A 22,654-nucleotide genomic window follows, 5' to 3' on the forward strand; every position below is an offset into this window, starting at 1 on the left:
GAATACAAGCTCTTGGTAACAATTCTAAAATTCTTATGTGCACTGATTATCGTGCACGAGTTAATGACCTGCCAAATTTTAACACAATCATTAAGCGTTTGAAAAAAAACAAGCACTGATACCCAAGGCAAACTGGGCACTAAATAGCACCAAAAAAATTTCAAGCAATGTATCATTTATTTTACATTCAAAATAAGCCTATGAAAGGGCGGCACAGTGGTTAGCACTGCTGACTCACAGCACCAGGGACCCAGGGACAATTCCCAGCTTGGGTCACTGTTTGTGTGGAGTTTGCACATTCTCCCCTGCGTGGGTTTCCTCTGGGTGCTCCGATTTCCTCCCACTGTCCAAAGATGTGCGGGTTAGTTGGATTGACCATGCTAAATTGCCCCTTAGTGTCAGGGGAAGCTAGCTAGGATAAATGCATGGGTTCTAGGAATAGGGCCTGGGTGGGATTGTGGTCGGTGCAGACTCGATGGGCCGAATGGCCTCCTTCTGCACAGAAGGGTTCTATGATTCTAAAATCTGAGAAAGAGACAAAATTACAGTACTGTGAAAATGTATGGAGTTATGTCAAATAACCTTTATACAGAAATGGAAAACATGCAATATTTACCTGGAGACATTCTACTTTTTCCTTTAAATAGAAACGGAAAGAACGAGAAATACAACAGCAGATGTTACTACGAGATGAGGAGACAATGGAACTAAAAGACACATACACCTCACTCCAGCAAGAAGTAGAAATTAAAACCAAGAAGCTGAAAAAGGTGAGAAAAAAAGTAAGAAATGACTTAATTCTTTACCTATTACTCTGACATTATTTTCAATTTCATGTTATTGATTTTTCTCCTGTATGGAGATCATTGTGTAAAAGTGTTACAGCCTCCTTCATCAAATTACACTAAAACCCTAACCTGAAGAACTCTACCATTCAATGATCCCTACCTCCCTTCCATTAACAAATAGAGAATGGACATCGATGAAGGAGGTATCCCATGCATTCTAGAATCATAGAATCCCTACAGTGCAGAAGGAGGCCATTCGGCCCATTGAACCTGCACCAACAACTATCTCACCCAGGCCCCATCCCCATAATCCCACACACTCACCCCGCTGATCCCCCGATACTAAGGGGCAATCAACCTATCAAGGCCAATCAACCTAACCCACACATCTTTGGACTGTGAGAGGAAACCGGAGCACCCAGAGGAAACCCACGCAGACACGGGGAGAACGTGCAAACTCCACACAGACAGTGACCCGAGGCCGGAATTGAACTCTGGTCCCTGGTGCTGTGAGGCAATACCATTCATTGATCCCTACCTCCCTCTGCTCATTATTGCTGGCAACAAATGTTGCTGAAATACACAAGCAGGCAGGAAGCAAAGCTGAAGGACATGTATAAGTTCCCTCTGGACACAACTTTGGGCAGGTCTGCCAAAAGCTGCAGAAAGAAGTTTAACAACACCAGGTTAAAGTCCAACAGGTTTATTTGGTAGCAAAAGCCACACAAGCTTTCGAGGCTCTAAGCCCCTTCTTCAGGTGAGTGGGAATTCTGTTCACAAACAGAACTTATAAAGACACAGACTCAATTTACATGAATAATGGTTGGAATGCGAATACTTACAACTAATCCAGTCTTTAAGAAACAAAACAATGGGAGTGGAGAGAGCATCAAGACAGGCTAAAAAGATGTGTATTGTCTCCAGACAAGACAGCCAGCGAAACTCTGCAGGTCCACGCAACTGTGGGAGTTACAAATAGTGTGACATGAACCCAATATCCCGGTTGAGGCCGTCCTTGTGTGTGCGGAACTTGGCTATCAGTTTCTGCTCAGCGACTCTGCGCTGTCGTGTGTCGCGAAGGCCGCCTTGGAGAACGCTTACCCGAATATCAGAGGCCGAATGCCCGTGACCGCTGAAGTGCTCCCCAACAGGAAGAGAACAGTCTTGCCTGGTGATTGTCGAGCGGTGTTCATTCATCCGTTGTCGCAGCGTCTGCATAGTTTCCCCAATGTACCATGCCTCGAGACATCCTTTCTTGCAGCGTATCAGGTAGACAACGTTGGCCGAGTTGCAAGAGTATGTACCGTGTACCTGGTGGATGGTGTTCTCACGTGAGATGATGGCATCTGTGTCGATGATCCGGCACGTCTTGCAGAGGTTGCTGTGGCAGGGTTGTGTGGTGTCTTGGTCACTGTTCTCCTGAAGGCTGGGTAGTTTGCTGCGGACAATGGTCTGTTTGAGGTTGTGCGGTTGTTTGAAGGCAAGAAGTGGGGGTGTGGGGATGGCCTTGGCGAGATGTTCGTCTTCATCAATGACATGTTGAAGGCTCCGGAGGAGATGCCGTAGCTTCTCCGCTCCGGGGAAGTACTGGACAACGAAGGGTACTCTGTCCACTGTGTCCCGTGTTTGTCTTCTGAGGAGGTCGGTGCGGTTTTTCGCTGTGGCGCGTTGGAACTGTTGATCAATGAGTCTAGCGCCATATCCTGTTCTTATGAGGGCATCTTTCAGCGTCTGGAGGTGTCTGTTGCGATCCTCCTCATCCGAGCAGATCCTGTGTATACGGAGGGCTTGTCCGTAGGGGATGGCTTCTTTAACGTGTTTAGGGTGGAAGCTGGAGAAGTGGAGCATCGTGAGGTTATCCGTGGGCTTGCGGTACAGTGAGGTGCTGAGGTGACCGTCCTTAATGGAGATGCGCGTGTCCAAGAATGCAACCGATTCCGGAGACCATAGACTACTCTCCGGAATGGTACATTGCATGGTACATTGGGGAAACTATGCAGACGCTGCGACAACGGATGAATGAACACCGCTCGACAATCACCAGGCAAGACTGTTCTCTTCCTGTTGGGGAGCACTTCAGCGGTCACGGGCATTCGGCCTCTGATATTCGGGTAAGCGTTCTCCAAGGCGGCCTTCGCGACACACGACAGCGCAGAGTCGCTGAGCAGAAACTGATAGCCAAGTTCCGCACACACAAGGACGGCCTCAACCGGGATATTGGGTTCATGTCACACTATTTGTAACTCCCACAGTTGCGTGGACCTGCAGAGTTTCACTGGCTGTCTTGTCTGGAGACAATGCACATCTTTTTAGCCTGTCTTGATGCTCTCTCCACTCCCATTGTTTTGTTTCTTAAAGACTGGATTAGTTGTAAGTATTCGCATTCCAACCATTATTCATGTAAATTGAGTCTGTGTCTTTATAAGTTCTGTTTGTGAACAGAATTCCCACTCACCTGAAGAAGGGGCTTAGAGCCTCGAAAGCTTGTGTGGCTTTTGCTACCAAATAAACCTGTTGGACTTTAACCTGGTGTTGTTAAACTTCTTACTGTGTTTACCCCAGTCCAACGCCGGCATCTCCACATCAAAAGCTGCAGAACCAGAGCATGTTGGACATGTCTTCAGGACACCTTGTATCGTAGCCGAAAATAGCTTGCTAACGGGTAAACATTTCACCTGCAACTGAGGTACATATGTACAGAGGCCCAAAATATTGGTGGAAAAGAAAGCATTTTAAGGGAAGAGGTATATCTTAATACGTGGACTACTGAGTAAGTCATTATGAACGATTTTGGTCCTATTTCCTGATATAACGAGCAAAGATAAATGATGGTTGAAAATATTTTCAAAACATTCTTGAGCTGGTTCTCCTCCTTCCCAATTTAGTGACTGTTTATCTATTCTGCATTGATACAGGATACATTTCTTTTTTCTCCCCCCACTTGAACGGCTCCTTGTACCATGGCTCCCTGGTCTTACGCACATTTCTTCTGCTTCCTCATATGTCCAGTAATATTTCAGATAGTCAGCATTAACCAGTCAATAGAAATATGTTTTCTTTTCATAATATTTTATGATAGTCAAGTCAGTGTAACCTTTATGTCCTGATAATACTAGACTTTACTGGTTCAATTAGGAGTGCAGGAGGGCATGCTAAGAGCAGCACCAGGCACACCTAAAACTGAGGTGTCAATGTGGTGAAGTTACAGGACGACCTACGTGTCAATCAGCATAAGCTAAGCGATCACAAAACCAATAGATCCGATCTAAGCTCTGCAATCCTGCCATATCCAGTCGTGAATGGACAAATAAACTACTCACTGGAGAAGGTCTCCACAAATATAGATTTCAAAAGCAGGGAAGTCATGTTGGAGTTGTACAGAACTTTGGTGAGGCCACAGCTAGAGTACTGTGAAGTTCTCCAGAGGCTTGACAGGGAAGATGCTGAGAGGATGTTTGCCCTTGTGGGAGGGCCGAGGAGCAGAAGGCATAATCTCAGAATATGTGGTCACCCATTTATGAGGAGGAATTTCTTCTCAGAGGGTAGTGAATCTGTGGAATTCTTTACTGCAGGGGGCTGTAGAGTCTGGGTCATTATGTTCAGGGCTGAAATAGACAGATTCTTCAACTCAGTAAGGGAATGAAGGGTTATGAGGATAAGGTAGGAAAGTGGAGTTAAGGATCATTTCAGATCAGTCATAGACTCATTGAATGGCAGAGCAGACACGATGGGCTGAATGGCCTACATCTGCTCCTACTTCTTATGCTGCATGCAGGCCAATGTACCACACATTGTGATGAAGAAACTTCGCAAGTTGTTGAAGTGTATCTATTGGTCAGCTTCAATAAATCTATCCAAATTACTTAAAAGATCACCCACACTGGATTGAGCAACAATTTTCACCAATTCCTATCCAGCAATTCAGTGTAAAAATATAAAATGTACAGAAAGGCCTAGTTTGAAGGGGCTGATGACTTAAAGGTATCACATTTCATTGTTACTTGCAAAGTCAGAATTTTTTGACATATTATGTGGAATTTACTTTAAGGTTGCAGGGGCAAACCTAGATTTGGAGGAGAAAAAGCAGCTTTAATTCTGCCTCCTGCATTATATAAAGCCAGGACCCAAATTTAAAAATCCTGGCAGTCCTTTCTAGGTATACTCCAGTTCTTTCTAGGTGACTCCAGTTCACAATCGAGTCTGATATGTAGCCATCACCATCTCCCTTTTCTTTATTCGATCATAGGATGTGGGCATCGCTGGCGAGGCCAGCATTTATTGCCCATCTCTAACTGCCCTTGAGATAGTGACACTGAGTTGCTGCACTTCATGTGGTGTAGATACACCCACAGTGCTGTTAGGGAGGATGTTACAGGATTTTGACCCAGCAGCAATGGAGGAATGGCAACATAATTCCAAGTCAGGAAGGTGAGTGGTTTGGATGGGAACCTGTAAGTGATGGTGTTCTGTTCCCATGCATCTGCTGCTTTGTCCTTGTAGGTGGTAGAATTAACAAGTTTGCAAGGTGCTGTTGAAGGAGTCTTGGTGAGTTGCTGCAGTGCATCTTGTAAATGGTGCACACTTCTGCTCTTGTTCAAGCTTGGTGGAGGGAGTGAATGTTGAAGGAAGTGAATGGGGTGTCAGTCAGCTTTGTCCTGGATGGTGTCAAGCTTCTTGAATGTTGTTGGAGCTGCATCCAATAAGGCAAATGAAGAGTATTCCATCACTCCTGAAACTTGTCTTATAGATGGTAGATAGGCATTCAGGACTTACAAGGTTAGTTACTCTCTAGAGAATTCTTGGGTGCTGATCTGCTCTTGTGGCCACAACATTTACAAGGCTCGTCCAGTTCAGTTTCTGGTTAGTGGTAATCTCCAGGACGATGATACTGGAGGATTTATAGGAACATAGGAGCAGGAGAAGGCCATTGACTCTATGAGCCTGCTCCACCATTCAATAAAATGATGGTTGATCTGGTCGTGGTCTCAGTTCCACTTGCCTGTTTGCCCTCTGTAGCACTTGAAATCACTTTGCCGAACAAAAATCAGTCTAACTTTGCCTTGAGTAGATTGAAAGGCGAGTAACTCGAGGCCGGTTAGTTTAACTTCTGTAGTAGGGAAAATGCTTGAATCTATCATCAAGGAAGAAATAGTGAGACATCTGGATATAAATTGTCCCATTGGTAAGACGCAGCATGGGTTCATGAAGGGCAAGTCATGTTTGACTCATTGTTCATCCATAGCGAGGCAAAGAGGAGTGATTTGTTGCAGGAGTCTGGGGTAAGGGATCGACTTGTAACATTACTTTATTTGCGGACTTTACTTCTTAAAACTTTAAAGTACAAACGGGAAGTAGCCGCGGGGTATTGTGGGAAGGGTGTAGGTTTTTTATTTCAGCGCGGGAGGGTTAAGAGCAGGCCGCACTACCCAGCGGACAGCGTCATTAGCGGGCAGCGGAGTGAGCAGGTAGCAGAGTGAGGGCTGAAGGGCTTTGGCTCAACGGGCTTAGTCGGAAATGGGCGAGGCATGTTAGGTTCATCTCGTAGTTTTGCCAGTGTACTTGATGAAAGGGGAATTATGAGTGAAACTCCAGTTTGTTGTTCTCAGTGTAGGATGTGGGAGTTCCTGGAGTCAGCTAGCCTCCCGGACGTCCATATCTGCGCCGCTTGCATCGAACTGCAGCTCCTAAGGGACCGCGTTATGGCACTGGAGGTGCGGCTCGATGACCTTCGTCTGGTCCGGGAAAATGAGGAGCTGATAGATGGGAGTTAGAGGCAGGTGGTCACACCGGGGCCACGGGAGGAAGACATGTGGGTCACAGTTAGGAAGGGGAAAGGTCAGGTACTAGAGAGTACCCTGGTGGCTGTGCCCCTTAACAATAAGTACTCCTGTTTGACTGCTGTTGGGGGGAGCAGCCTACCTGGGGGAAGCAACAGTGGCCGTACCTCCGGCGCAGAGTCCGGCCCGGCAGCTCAGAAGGGTAGGGAAAGGGAGGATGAGCAAACTGACCACAGCACCAAGGTACAGGGAACCATTCAAGTGGGGGAAGAAAAAAGAAATTTGGTAGAAATTGGGGATAGTACACTTTTGGATGCTGTTGGGGCGACGTAGCAGGGGTAAGCCATGGTGTACAGGTCACTGGCTCACAGTCTATCCTTGTTGCTCAGAAGGGAAGGGGGGAGAGGAGTAGAGGATTAGTCATTGGGGACTCCATAGTTAAAGGGACGGATAGGAGATTCTGCGGGAACGAGAGAGACTCGCGGTTGGTGTGTTGCTTCCCAGGAGCCAGAGTCCGCGATGTCTCGGATCGTGTTTTCGATATCCTTAAGGGGGAGGGGAACCAGCCCCAAGTTGTGGTCCACATACGCACTCAAGACATAGATAGGAAAAGGGATGAGGATGTAAGGCAGAAATTCAGGGAGTTAGGGTGGAAGCTTAGGGCTAGAACAAACAAAGTTGTTATCTCTGGTTTGTTACCCGTGCCTCGTGATAGTGAGGAGAGGAATAGGGAGAGAGAGCAGTTGAACACGTGGTTACAGGGGTGGTGCAGGAGGGAGGGTTTCAGATACCTGGACAATTGGGGCTCTTTCTGGGGTAGGTGGGACCTCTACAAACAGGATGGTCTGCACCTGAACCAGAGGGGTACCAATATCTTGGGGGGGGGGGAATTTGCTAATGTTCTTCGGGAGGGTTTAAACTAATTCAGCAGGGGGTTGGGTACCTGAATTGTAGCTCCAGTGAGAGTAGTGAGGTCATGGATGAGGTTTCAGGGTCGCAGGAGTGTACTGGCAGGCAGGAAGGTGGTTTGAAGTGTGTCTACTTCAACGCCAGGAGCATCTGGAATAAGGTGGGTGAGCTTGCAGCATGGGTTAGTACCTGGGATTTCAATGTTGTGGCCATCTCGGAGACATGGATAGAGCAGGGACAGGAATGGTTGTTGCAGGTTCCAGGGTTTAGATGTTTCAGTAAGTGCAGGGAAGGTGGTAAAAGAGGGGAAGATGTGGCATTGTTAGTCAAGGACAGTATTATGGTGGCAGAAAGGACATTTGATGAGGACTCGTCTACTGAGGTAGTTTGGACTGGGGTTAGAAAGAGGAAAGGAGAGGTCACCCTGTTGGGAGTTTTCTATAGACCTCCGAAAGGTTCCAGAGATGTAGAGGAAAGGATTGCAAAGATGATTCTGGATAGGAGCGAAAGTAACAGGGTAGTTGTTATGGGGGACTTTAACTTTACAAATATTGACTGGAAAAGCTATAGTTCGAGTACTTTAGAGGGGTCAGTTTTTGTCCAATGTGTCCAGGAAGGCTTCCTGACGCAGTATGTAGATAGACCAACAAGAAGCAAGGCCACATTGGATTTGGTACTGGGTAATGAACCAGGCCAGGTATTAGATTTGGAGGTAGGTGAGCGCTTTGGTGATAGTGACCACAATTCGATTAAGTTTACCTTCGCAATGGAAAGGGATAAGTATATACCAAAGGGCAAGAGTTATCGCTGGGGGAAAGGAAATTATGATGCGATTAGGCGAGATTTAGCTGGCATAGGTTGGGGAAGGAAACTGCAGGGGATGGGCACAATTGTAATGTGGAGCTTGTTCAAGGAACAGCTACTACGCGTCCTCGATGAATATGTACCTGTCAGGCAGGGAGGAAGCAGTCATGTGAAGGAACCGTGGTTTACTAAAGAGGTTGAATCTCTTGTGAAGAGGAAGAAGGAGACTTATGCTAAGATGAGACATGAAGGCTCAGTTAGGGCGCTTGAGAGTTACAAGTTAGCCAGGAAGGACCTAAAGAAAGAGTTAAGAAGAGCCAGGAGGGGACATGAGAAGTCTTTGGCAGGTAGGATCAAGGAAAACCCTAAAGCTTTCAATAGGTATGTCAGGAATAAAAGAATGACTAGGGTAAGATTAGGGCCAGTCAAGGACAGTAGTGGGAAGTTGTGCATGGAGTCTGAAGAGATAGGAGAGGCACTAAATGAATATTTTTCGTCGGTATTCACACAGGAGAGGGACAGTGTTGTCGCCGGGAGTACAGAGATGCAGGCTGTTGGACTGGATGGGATTGAGGTTCATAAGGAGGGAGGTGTTAGCAATTCTGGAAAGGGTAAAAATAGATAAGTCCCCTGGGCCGGCTGGGATTTATCCTAGGATTCTCTGGGAGGCTAGAGAGGAGATTGCAGAGCCTTTGGCTTTGATCTTTGTGTCATCATTGTCTACAGGAACAGTGCCAGAAGACTGGAGGATAGCAAATGTTGTCCCCTTGTTCAAGAAGGGAAGTAGGGACAACCCTGGTAATTATAGACCGGTGAGCCTCACTTCTGTTGTGGGCAAAGTTTTGGAAAGGATTATAAGAGATAGGAATTATAATCATCTAGAAAGGAATAATGTGATTAGGGATAGTCAGCACGGTTTTGTGAAGGGTAGGTCATGCCTCACAAACCTTATTGAGTTCTTTGAGAAGGTGACCAAAGAGGTGGATGAGGGTAAAGCAGTTGATGTGGTGTATATGGATTTCAGCAAAGCGTTTGATAAGGTTCCCCATGGTAAGCTATTGCAGAAAATACGGACACATGGGATTAAGGGTGATTTAGTGGTTTGGATCAGGAATTGGCTAGCTGTAAGAAAACAGAGGGTGGTAGTTGATGGGAAATATTCATCCTGGAGTTCAGTTACTAGTGGTGTACCGCAAGGATCTGTTTTAGGGCCACTGCTGTTTGTCATTTTTATAAATGACCTGGATGAGGGCGTGGAAGGATGGATTAGTAAATTTGCAGATGACACTAAAGTCGGTGGAGTTGTAGACAGTGCGGAGGGAAGTGGCAGGTTACAGAGGGACATAGATAAGCTGCAGAGCTGGGCTGAGAGGTGGCAAATGGAGTTTAATGCGGAAAAGTGTGAGGTGATTCACTTTGGAAGGAGTAACAGGAATACAGAATATTGGGCTAATGGTAAGATACTTGGTAGTGTGGATGAACAGAGGGATCTGGGTGTCCATGTGCATAGATCCCTGAAAGTTGGCACCCAGGTTGATAAGGTTGTTAAGAAGGCGTACGGTGTGTTAGCTTTTATTGGTAGAGGGATTGAGTTTCGGAGCCATGAGGTCATGCTGCAACTGTACAAAACTCTGGTGCGGCCGCACTTGGAGTATTGTGTACAGTTCTGGTCGCCGCATAATAGGAAAGATGTGGAAGCGTTGGAAAGGGTGCAGAAGAGATTTACCAGGATGTTGCCTGGTATGATGGGGAGATCGTATGAGGAAAGGCTGAGGGACTTGAGGTTGTTTTCAATAGAGAGAAGAATGTTAAGAGGTGACTTAATAGAGGCATGCAAGATGATCAGACGATTAGATAGGGTGGATAGTGAGAGCCTTTTTCCTCGGATGGTGATGGCTAACACGAGGGGACATAGCTTTAAATTGAGGGGTGAGAGATATTGAACAGATGTTCGAGGTAGGTTCTTTACTCAGAGAGTAGTAAGGGCGTGGAATGCCCTGCCTGCAGCAATAGTGGACTCGTCAACATTAAGAGCATTCAAATGGTTATTGGATAAACATATGGATGATATTGGAATAGTGTAGATTAGACGGGCTTTAGATTGGTTTCACTGGTCAGCGCAACACGAGGGCCGAAGGGCCTGTACTGCGCTGTAGTGTTCTATGTTCTCATTTGGTGGAATTTTTTGAGACCATTACATGTGCTGTGGATAATGGGGAACCAGTGGATGTGGTGTATCTGGATTTCCAGAAGGCATTTGACAAGGTGCCGCACCAAAGACTGCTGCATAAGATAAAGATGCACGGTGTTACGGGTAATGTATTAGCATAGATAGAGGATTGGTTAACTAACAGAAAGCAAAGAGTGGGGGGCAATGGGTGTTTTTCTGGTTGGCGATCAGTGACTAGTGGTGTGCCTCAGGGATCAGTGTTGGGACCACAATTGTTTACGATTTACATAGATGATTTGGAGTTGGGGACCAAGTGTAGTGTGTCAAAATTCGGAGATGACACTAAGATGAGTGATAGAGCAAAGTGTGCAGAGGACGCTGAAAGTCTGCAAAGGGATATAGATAGTCTAAATGAGTGGGCGAGGATCTGGCAGATGGAGTATAATGTTGGTAAATGTGAGGTCATCCATTTTGGTAGGAATAACAGCAAAATTGACTATTATTTAAATGGTAAAAAATTGCAGCATGCTGCTGTGCAGAGGGACATGGGTGTCCTTGTGCAAGAATCACAAGAAGTTGGTTTACAGGTGCAGCAGGTAATTAAAAAGGCAAAAGGAATTTTGGCCTTCATTGCTAGAAGGATGAAGTTTGAAAACAGTGAGGTTATATTGGAGCTGTTCTTACCTTTACTCTGTCTTATCTCTCTGCAAACTGAATCTACATCTTGCTCTTTCAAGCTAAGGTGTTTTCTCAGTACTGAACTAATGTCGTCCTTCATTAACAGAGCTACCCCACCACCTTTTCTTAGCTTCATGCTATTCCGATATGTCAAATACCCTTCAACCTTCAATTCTAGCCTTGGTCAGCTTTCAATCATGCCTCTGTAATGCCGATCAGGTCATACATATTTATTTCTGTCTGGCTAACAATTCATCCTCTTTGTTACAATTTCTACGTGCATTCAGATACAGGGCTTAAACTCTTTTTTTAAACCATCTTTTGCTTCGTCTGCTGGTGGACTCTTAAAATTTTATGTTTAGCCTGTTCATGTCAAACTCTGGAACGCATTACCCAAATTGCTCCCCTATTTTGTTGATTTCCTTTAGCATAGCTCCTCTCACATGATCCCTTCCCCCTACTATTTAGTTTAAAGCTCTCTCTACCACCCAGGTTATAAGATTCAAGTATGATTCAGGTGTCATCCAGCAGTACAGTTCGTATTTTCCCACTTTCGTTCTGCACTGACAATACCATTGATTATCAAGGAGAGATGGTTAGATTCTCTCTTGATGGAGAAGACCATTGACTGGCACTTAGAGTCATAGAGGTTTACAGCATGGAAACAGGCCCTTCGGCCCAACTTGTCCATGCCGCCCAGTTTTTACCACTAAGCTAGTCCCAATTGCCTGCATTTGGCCCATGTCTCTCCATACCCATCTTACCCATGTAACTGTGTAAATGCTTTTTAAAAGACAAAATTGTATCCGCCTCTACTACTGCCTCTGGCAGCTTGTTCCAGATACTCACCACCCTCTGAGTGAAATAAATATCTCCTCTCTCACCTTAAACCAGTGGTTCCCAAACTTTTTTCACTGGGCCACACTTTCGGAATAAAAATTTGCTCGCGCCACACCGAATTTTTTATTGACAAGAAATACATTCAAAAACAAAAAAAAACAACTCCCAGCAGTGCTTGATTCATAACATAGAACACAACTACTTTATAATATGATCATGGGACATCCAGAAAGTATAAAACAATGCTTGTTTAAACCATGTTTAAATGTTTCTTTGATTGTCCTTGAATCTTTCCACCACACTTGCCATCCTCTCTTGCCGCACCAGTGTGGCGCGCCGCACCCTTTGGGAACCACTGCCTTAAACCGATGCCCTCTAGTTTTAGAATCCCCTACCTTTGGGAAAAGCTATTGACTATCTATACCTTATCTATGTCCCTCATTATTTTATGGACCTCCATAAGATCACCCCTCAGCCTCCTATGCTCCAAGGAAAAAAATCCCAGTCTATCCAGCCTCTCCTTACAATGCAAACCATCAAGTCCTGATAGCATCCTCGTAAATCTTTTCTCCACTCTTTCTAGTTTCTTTCTACTTATCAACTTGGGCCTGAATCTTGTCCAGGTCTTGCTCCATATGGCCAAAAACTGCTTCAGTATCTGAGCAGTTGCGAATGACTTCAGTTTTGCTTGAGTTCTTTGATGCCACACTTGATCAAGTGCTGCCTTGATGTCAAGAGCAGTCACTCTCACCTCACCCCTTGAGTTTGCTGTTTTGTTCATGTTTGGATCAAGGCTATAATGAGGTCAGGAGCTAAGTGGCCCTGACAGAATCCAAACTGAACATTATAGTGAGCGGATTGTTGATGTGCAAGTGCTGCTTCAAAGCACTGTCAAATACACTCCTCATCACTTTGCTGATGATAGAGGGTAGATTAATGGGTTGGTAATTGGCTGGGTTGAATTTGTTCTGCTTTTAGTGTATAGGAGAGACCAGGGCAGTTTTCCCACATGACCAGGTAGCTACCGGTGTTGTAGCTGTAGTGGAACAACTTGACTAGGGGCACAGCTAATTCTGGAGTACAAGTCTTCAGTACAATCACTGAAATGTTGTCAGGGCCTAGAATCTTTGCTGTATTGAGTGCCTTCAACCATTCTTTGATAGAAGGGAGTCAGCATATTAACTGGACAGAAAAATAAATAAACAGTTCATCATACCATCACTGGGGAGTCTTCTAATTTTACACTGTAGAACACAAAATAAATATTTTCCTGTCAGACAAAAAGAAGTATCAAAGTATATGCTTCACTGTTGAAGCTAAGTGAAACTTAAATTTAAAAGAAAGGAAGAAAGATCTTAAAATTAAGGTTAATAATTTTGAAGGTAGTTAAAGGGAATATAGGTGGAAGTTAAGTGTAAAGGGAGATTCGAAGGGCAGATAATATAAATTGATAGCGTGGGTGTACTTTTTAACTGTGGTTAGAAAAAGAAATGGCAGAACGGAAGTAAGTGGGTTCTGATTGCTTGTATTCCAGTTTTAAAAAGTTAGTTGATCAGAAACAGTAAATAAATATTTGGGTAGTTGCTTGGAATGAAAAACAATATTAGAAGTAGGATCTGCTGGGTAACAGCGAAGGGTTCACATTTGTTCATGGTATGTATTGATAATTTGGATTTTGATACAATCACAAAGTTTGCTGAAAGCAGAACAATTGGAAGTTTGACAAACAGCAGGTACAGCAGTAAAGCATTTCAGGAAGACAAGTTAGTACATTGCGCTGACAAGTAGCAGAATGTTGAAGGTGTACATCTCAGGAGGAGAAGCAGTGAAAAGGCATGATCACATAATAAAAAGATGCTGAAGGGAGAGTCAGCCATTTTGCACACCTGGGGCGGAATTTTCCAGCCACGCTCGCCCCAAAACTGGAAAATCCCACCTGAGGTTAACGGACCTTTTCATGGTCCACCTCCTGCCCGCTATGATTTCTGTGGCGGGCGGGATGGGAAAAGTCCCCCCGTGGAGTGAGCAGGAAAGTCAATAATATGGACGCTGACTGACATGACAGTCTGCTTGCACAATCAGCCTGTGACACTGGTTTGATGCCAGCACTGCCTCCCTCTCTAAAAATATTTTCAACCACTCTCACGTTGGTTAATGCTCCATTTCTACGGGCTCTGTCTGAATTTATAGAAGTGCTTAGTGGTTTGAAGAGTTGTTTAAAGTTGGTGAAGTTGATGAAGGCAGAGCTGCACGTGCAGAAGGTCTTGGCTGCAACTTCACAGGTTCTGGCCAGACTCCATGCTCTCAATCACATGTGCTGTAGTGACCATCCCCCTTGCATTGCAGCATGACAGGTAGATGGCACAGAGGCAGCAAAGAAAGGACTGTTCACAGAGGGAGGATCAGATGGGGAAGAAGGGCCCTCCACAGGAGACATTATTCACATCGGTCTTCAGGGGGATTTTACTTACCTCAGCAACAGTATGTATAACGACCGAGTGTTACAAAGGAGATCCTCAATGAAATCTCCCACATCTGCAGGCAGATGTGCAACTTCAGAACAGGGCAAGGACAGGAGTATCCATGGCAGATGACTGTGGCCTTGAACGTCTTTGCATTGCAAATGGAGACAGCAGAACTCTACGGTAGAGAGGGATCTGGGTGTCCTGGTTATTGAATCACAAAATGTTATTATGCAGCTCCAGCAATTAATTTGGAAGGCAAATTAAATGTTAGCATTTATTGCAAGGGGAATGGAGTATAAACATAGGGAAGTGTTGTTATCGTTGTCCGGGCCTTTGTGAGGCTGCATCTGGAGTACTGTGTATAGTTTTGGTCTCCTTCCTTAAGAAAGGATATAATTGCAGTTCAGAGAAGGTTCACTTGACTGATTCCTAGGTTGAAGGGGCTAGCTTATGATGAAAGGTTGAGTAGATTGGGCTGTACCCACTGGAGTTTAGAAGATTGAGAAGTAATCTGATTGAAACATACAAGAGTCTGAGGGCACTTGGCAGGGTGACTGCTGAGAGGATGTTTGCTCTTGTGGGGGGATTTAGGATTCAGGGACACATTTTTAAAATTTGGGCCAGGATTTCCCTCTCTTTCACATTGAGCAGGTTCAACGCGAGGAGCGGAAAATATCGTGAGACGGTCAAAGTCATGTTTCATGACAACGTAAATGCATGATGCGACTATCCCCTCCCCACCGTCAGTGGCAGGTTGTGTTTCCTAACATTGAAAGTTGGGAACCTCATTATAATCACTTCCCAAATAATTACCAGAGCCATATAACAGAATCATTCCCCCCACGTCAAAATATCCATCCGTAGCAGTGTGATGACAGAATGACGTGAAACGTGACTGATCTCAGAAGGTGTGCACCTGGCTAGCCCTACACCCTGGGAGGCTCAAGTGAACACAGCACTCAGAGGGGAAAGGGTCATGCCCGGATAGTGCCGGGGATTGCGCGGGTAGATACCTGAATGAACTGGTTTGCTCGCTGTGTGCTGAGGCAGCCTTTAAAAATGGTGACCCCGATTGTTGAGAGTCTGAGTTGCTGGCGGGCAGGTGAATCAGAGGCCGCCCCGCCAGCAATACGTTGTGGAACTGTGACTGTGGAGTAAGCCACCATTGCCGTCACTGGTATCAATGCCACGTTTGCCGCCTGATATTTGCCTTTGCTGATATCGGAGAAACTCCCTGTCAAGGAGTCTCCCTTTTAAGACCGAGAAGAGGAGAAATTGTTTCTCTCAGATGGTCATGTGGAATTCTCTTCCCCAGAGAACAGGGTCTGCTGGGTCATTGAATCTATTCAAGGCAGATAGATCTTCGACTGACAAGGGAGTCAAAGGTTATGAGGGCAGACAGGAAAGTGGAGTTGAGGCCACAATCAGATCTGCCTAGATCTTATTGAAGGTGTATTATGATCGAAGGGCTGAAAAGCATGTTCCTGCTCTAAATTCTTGTGTTCGAGGTTTACAGCATGGAAACAGGCCCTTCGGCCCAACTTGTCCATGCCACCCTTTTTTTTTAAACCCCTAAGCTCATGTCAATTGCCAGCATTTGGCCCATATCCCTCTATACCCATCTTACCCATGTAACTGTCTAAACGCTTTTCAAAAGACAAAATTGTACCTGCCTCTACTATTACCTCTGGCAGCTTGTTCCAGACACTCACCACCCTCTGTGTGAAAAAATTACCCTTTTGTATCTCTCCCCTCTCACTTTAAACCTATGCCCTCTAGTTTTAGTCTCCCCTACCTTTGGGAAAAGATATTGACTATCTAGCTGATCTATGCCCCTCATTATTTTATAGACCTCTATAAGATCACCCCTCAGCCTCCTACGCTCCAGAGAAAAAAGTCCCAGTCTATTCAGCCTCTCTTTATGGTTCAAACCATCAAGTCCCGGTAGCATCCTAGTAAATCTCTTCTGCACTCTTTCTAGTTTAATAATATCCTTTCTATAATAGGGTGACCAGAACTGTACACAGTATTCCAAGTGTGGCCTTACCAATGTCTTGTACAACTTCCACAAGACGTCCCAACTCCTGTATTCAATGTTCTGACCAATGAAACCAAGCATGCCGAATGCCTTCTTCAACACTCTGTCCACCTGTGACTCCACTTTCAAGGAGCTCTGAACCTGTACCCCAAGATCTCTTTGTTCTGTAATTCTCCCCAACGTCCTGTCATTAACTGAGTACACCCTGCCCTGGTTCAGTCTATCAAAATGCATCATCTCGCATTTATCCAAATTAAACTCCATCTGCCAATCATCAGCCCACTGGCCCAATTGATCAAGATCCCGTTGCAATCCGAGATAACCTTCTTCACTGTCCACTATACCACAATCTTGGTGTCATCTGCAAACTTGCTAACCATGCCTCCCATATTCTCATCCAAATCATTAATATAAATGGCAAATAACAGTGGACCCAGCACCAATCCCTGTGGCACACCGCTGGTCACAGGTCTCTAGTTTGAAAAACAACCCTCGACAACCACCCTCTGTCATCAAGCCAATTTTGTATCCATTTAGAGCTACCTCACCCTGGATCCCGTGAGTGATAACCTTATGCAACAATCTACCTTGTCAAAGGCCTTGCTAAAGTCCATATAGACAACACCAACTGCACTGCTTTCTTGTGTTCTTGCAAGCTCTGCATAATGCTCTTTTCCAAGTTGGAGCCAAATTCCTCCATGCCCTTGATGGTGACAGAAGGTTTTCTGGCAGGCAACTAAATGCACCAAGCATTCATTGTGCATCCCCATAGTCTTTTTCTGTATGCTGCCCCACTGAAGTCCTCATCAGTGTGTCCTGCAGCAGAATGTGTGTGTGATCCTACCATCTTGGGAGTTGGCATCGTCCACCTCCTCCCCCCTGTCAAGGCTGCAGGCCACTCGTACCTGGAAGTTCACCATCTGCAGATCGTATCTTTGTGCAGTGCCAGTATCTGAGCTGGTAGATGCGAGTGACGATGTTTCATCATCACCAGTATTCTGCTCCTCTTGTATTTCACATCGCCTCACCAGTGTGGCACGGTGGCACAGTGGTTAGCACTGCTGCCTCACAGCGCCAGGGACCCAGGGTTCAATTCTGGCCTCAGATCAGTGTCTGTGTGGATTCCCCCCCGTGTCTGCACGAGTTTCCTCCGTGTGCTCTGGTTTCCTTCCACAGTAGTCATGATGTGGAGATGCCGGCGTTGGACTGGGGTAAACACAGTAAGAGTTTTAACAACACCAGGTTAAAGTCCAACAGGTTTATTTGGTAGCAAATGCCATTGGCTTTCGGAGCGCTGCTCCTTCGTCAGATGGAGTGGATATCTGCTCTCAAACAGGGCATACAGAGACACAAAATCAAATTACTGAATACTGATTAGAATGCGAATCTTTACAGCTGATCAGGTCTTAAAGATTTTTTTTGTGTCTCTGTATGCCCTGTTTGAGAGCAGATATCCACTCGATCTGACGAAGGAGCAGCGCTCCGAAAGCTAATGGCATTTGCTACCAAATAAACCTGTTGGACTTTAACCTGGCGTTGTTAAAACTCTTACTGTGTTCCTTCCACAGACCAAAGATGTGCGGGTTTGGTGGATTGGCCATGCTAAATTGACCATTAGTGTCAGGAGAATTAGCAGGGTAAATACATGGGGTTAGGGCCTGGATGGGATTGTTGTTGGCGCAAGCTCAATGGGCTCTTTCTGCACTGTAGGGATTCTATGATTCTTCTCGGAGCGCTTGTCCCTGTGGCAAGGAGGAGATGAGTGAACGAGGGGAAAATAAGAGGTGCAGGCTCAGCACATACCATCATCTTCTCATGTTTCAGTCTTGCCTCGCTGACCATAACCTTTAGTTGTACTACTCCATTGATGGCCAACAACATCTCCTCAGTGGGGGTGAGGACATGTAGCGCTGCCTGTCTTCAGCTGGTTATGTGTTGTTTTCTGTGGTATGTGCTATCATGTCCTGCAAGAGAGAGGGAAGTGTGTCAGTGATTGTGATGTAATTTGTTTGGGTGATGTGCCTGCCACAGTTGAATAGCTGGCAGTGTATTCTGGGGATGAGATCTGCAGCTGTGCAAAGTGTATGTGGATAAAATGAGGCTATGATTGCGTTATGCTCAATGGGACTGTCGGTAGCCAAGTTGAAGGTGACAGAGGTGGGTTGAATCCCACATTGCAATCAAGTCTTCAGACTAGACTGCCAAGATTGACAATCTTAGCCGTTTGCTCCCACTGCCATCTCAGTGTCTGTCTGGATGGTGTCCTGGTCCCTTTTGGCTAAAGGACCTCTGCCTTCCTGTCTGCCTCCTGCATCAGCATCTCCAGTGCTGATCAGAGAATCTTGGAGCATTCTTTCTTCTGCTGCACCATTTGTACTGTTTGACCTTCTCAGAAACTCTTCCCCAGCCACTTCCAGTTCTTGCTACAGCCAAATGCACCCCTGCCACTTTAAGTAGCGCAAGTTAGCTTTAAATAGTGTCAGCCTTGCAAATTGCTGGGCCCCCTGCTGAGGTGTGCAGCCTCGCAGCAGCGCACTGAGTGCTGGAATGCACAGAACTGTCATTATGATTAGCTGGCTGTATACCTGCTAAAGTGTGGCTGAGTTTCTACCAGGAGATCTGCAGCTTCAGCTTGAACATCTCACAGCAGAGAATGTCATTTACGCAAAAACAAAGGGTTCCGGTCAAGCAGCAACTGCTGCCGTGCCCATCAGATTTCTACCACCTATTCCAAACATGCTGCTCCCTTTGGCAAACTAAGAAGAGCAAGAAATGTAGATAATAATATACTTGGCTTTTGTCGGTGCAGACTATTTGATAGGTCCACGGGTTGATTGGTGGCCAGTCTGGCAATGTAAAGGTATGTGGGATGTACAGAGGACTGAGCTGCATGGCACATGTGCAGCTACCAGTGATTAGTGATGGCGGCAACAACAACAACAGTGGGATGAGGCTGTGACGTGAAATACTTAATAGTATTATGCAAATAATGTTATAATTAGTATTGGTGGTGAGGGCGGGGAGGGGGCGGTGGGTGAATTTTCTCGAGATCAATTTAACACACTCAGATCAATGCAATCTTGTCTCTCTAGTGCACACAACTCAAAATGCTTTACTACAGTAATTACGTGTTATATTACTTTAAATTGCTCTTGCTATGTTTCATAATCAGTGAGGGGTCTGTAACCACCCATCGTTCACCACAGTGTCTCCAGACTTAATCCACATTAGGAATGACAGAATCTACAATTGCACTGCCAGTTTTCACTATTCAAGTGAATAAACATTCACATGTTTGTTGTCAGACGATGCTAAAATCCCAGTGAGAAAGGTTTGTGTGAGATTTTGGAGCCATTGCAAACATTAGTTTGTGGTGGTTTTGACTGGAGAGGTTGTTTCCTTCAGGGATGGAATGGGATTGATGAGAGAGATGGGGATGGCATGAGTGGGATGCTTTTTCCACAATGAAACGTTTTGATTCAGTTAAATTATTAATATCTTTGATGAAAGAATAACCAGAGATTCTATATTTGAAGAAATACTGTGACATGATCACAGCAGATGTTAATTGCTGAACCAATCAAATCCCAGAGGGAAACATGGGCCGCGATTCTCCCTTCCGCGCCCGCCACTTTTCTGGCGGGTCTGACCGGGGGATGCGCATCTGCAGCCTTGAATGGGGATTTGCGCATGCGCAGGGAATGTATGCACATCTCCCAGAGCCGGTCAGACCACGCTGGAAACTGGCGGGATGGCAGGTAAGTAATTTAAATCTTTTAAAAATCTATGTTAAATATGTAGATTAATTCATTATCGGGACCTTTCAGGTCCTGATTGAACCTCCCACCCCGCCAGGAGTACTTCATTCTGGCAGGGTTCAGACTAGCTCCCCACGTCCAGAGAACTAGCGAGAGTCCTCACCGGAATGAAGGGAGGAATTCGGGGCCCCCAGGGGGTCGGGCGGCAGGGAGGCTGGTGGCCCCTGGGCGTGGACACCCTGGCAGTGCCAGCCTGTGCCCCTTGGCACTGCCCAAGGGGCAAAGTGCCCATGCCCAGGGAGCACATTGGCACTGCCCATCGGGCATCAGGCACTGCCAAGGGGTGGGGCCTATTGTGGGCGGGACCTAGGGACAATCGGTGGGGTTGGGGGGTCCCGTTGCCACTCTACATTGGGATCGGTCTGGGATGGAGGGAGGGCTGCGATTGGTGTGGGCTGGAGGGCTGGTCCGCCGGGGGGGGGGGGGGGGTGAGGGCTGCCTCCGGGGGGGGGGGGTCTGACCCCGGAGAAGGGTCTGCCGGTGAGGGGTGTAGAGGGATCGCCACTGCTGGGGGGTGGGGCCTGGGCATCGGGGCACTCGGGGGCAGGGAGTGTGGGCCGTCGGGGCTGGCCCGGGAATTGTTGTGGGGGCCGCGATCAGGCCGTGGGGGGAGGGGTCTGGGGGGTCAGCACTGCGAGGGTCCCGGGCTGGCCAGTGATTGAGCTGGCCAGCAAACGGGAGGTTGACAGATCGGAGCCACTGCGCATGCGCAGAGTTCCACAAACTCTGGCACGAACAGGCCCCGCCCTCCCTGGGTTTTTAATGAGATTCACGGCTGGGACTTCTGCAATGCACAGAGTGGGAGATTCAGGTGAGAAGCTGAACTGACAAAACAGTCACGACCGAGAACAATTTTGCCGCGAATTCAGCACTTTTGGGAGAATCGCCCCCATGGTTTACAGGCCAAACCCTTTGTTTTGTATTTTGAAAAAGAAAAGAAAATATACTGATCTCAGCAGCAAGAAGTCCAGTGACATTTTTAGGATTAAAAAAATTTAAAGTAAAATGTTTTCTTCTTGTTCATAAACTTAAGTACACAAAATTACAGCTTCCCAGTTAAAATTAGTTTTACAAAACCTGCCCCCGTCCCCACCACTGCAAAAGACTCCCGAACCGGTCACACCCACAAGTAAACACTTTTGGGAAATGCTCATTTATAGATGTCTAAGAAAAAATCCAGTAATATTCTCCAAGGCAAAGCTTGTGTTGCTTTAATGAAGGCTTACCACACAGCCTCTCAAATCATCTTCCACTCTGCTGTGGAAATACAAGAAACCTTTGGCAACAGGACTGCTTTTCGCAGCCCAAAGCTGGATGGCTGATTCAAACTTTACATCTTCTCTCAGCCCAGAGTTACTTCCAGCAGCTCTTCCTCACAGCCAACCCTTAAGCTCTCCACAGTAACTCTGAAAAACCCTATTCCCCCTTTCATCTCAGGTTCCATTGCACCTCTTTGAAATTCAAATTCCTACAAACATGAACTCTTCCATGTTTCCATATTGTCTCTGTTTTCGGGTCAATGAGATGTAATATGCCCACTTCTGTTTACCCATAGAACTCCTGCAAGATGCAAAGTGTTTCTGGTCACCTCTAACTTCCCTTCGATATTCAAACTCTCAACTTGTCTAAAATTATAAATGTTAGATCCAACCTATTTACTTGTACCTCAAAGCCACCGTAATATCTCAGGACAAATGCACAAATCCTGTATTTTTTCATGTCCTAAACCTCCCAGACAACATGTCTCTAGTAACCTTCTGCAACTTAATTAAATCATTTACACGCATACACAGCCTTCTCCACAGAATAACATAATATTCTCCCAAAAGATACAACAAAACATCCATTCTCACAACTGTTGCAATGAATATACTAATTTTGCCACAAGTGTTTTGCCAGTCTTAGCTACTGAGAGAAGATTATCAAGGTGCCATGGTGTTCTGGTGCACTGCAGTGTCAAGGTTCAGTGCCATAGTTCTGGTTTCCTATCTGCTGAGTTTCTGTTTGAAGCTGCACTGTGGATGAAAATATACTGAAAATGGAGTGAATAAATTATGTTCCCCATGCCATTCTCCAACAAACACAAGCCATACTTAGAGTGGCACTGTTGACATTGTCTCTGGAGGATGAAGTGCACTCACAATGAAAAGGTTAAAGAGACCGAAGAGAGCAAGATTGCCATGGGGATGAACTTGCAGTCCGAAGCACTGATTCCCCACTCACCCACTGAACTGAGTGGGGAGCAAAGTATAATTGAAGCATTTTTAGTGTTGATCAGTCACTGGATGGCAATCATCAGTAAAAAACCTGATTTTTGTTTTCCCTTCCCTAATCCATGAAGCCGTAACACCCCAATCATAACTCTTC

The 22,654-nt window shown here is 45.9% G+C and overlaps 1 protein-coding gene across 2 annotated transcripts in view; it reads left to right on the plus strand.

Annotated features, from left to right (window-relative positions):
• kif3ca (kinesin family member 3Ca) overlaps positions 1-22,654 on the plus strand; it is a 181,901-nt gene that overhangs the window by 114,971 nt on the left and 44,276 nt on the right. The window contains exon 4 of one of the 2 annotated variants that reach the window (XM_078213014.1): positions 648-782. In XM_078213014.1, the coding sequence (XP_078069140.1) occupies positions 648-782 (135 nt within the window). The remainder of the gene's footprint in view (positions 1-647; positions 783-22,654) is intronic. The other variant, XM_078213015.1, reaches the window with a different exon arrangement.

Source organism: Mustelus asterias, chromosome 5 (genome assembly GCF_964213995.1).
Source record: "Mustelus asterias chromosome 5, sMusAst1.hap1.1, whole genome shotgun sequence".
NCBI classification, from domain to species: domain Eukaryota; kingdom Metazoa; phylum Chordata; class Chondrichthyes; order Carcharhiniformes; family Triakidae; genus Mustelus; species Mustelus asterias.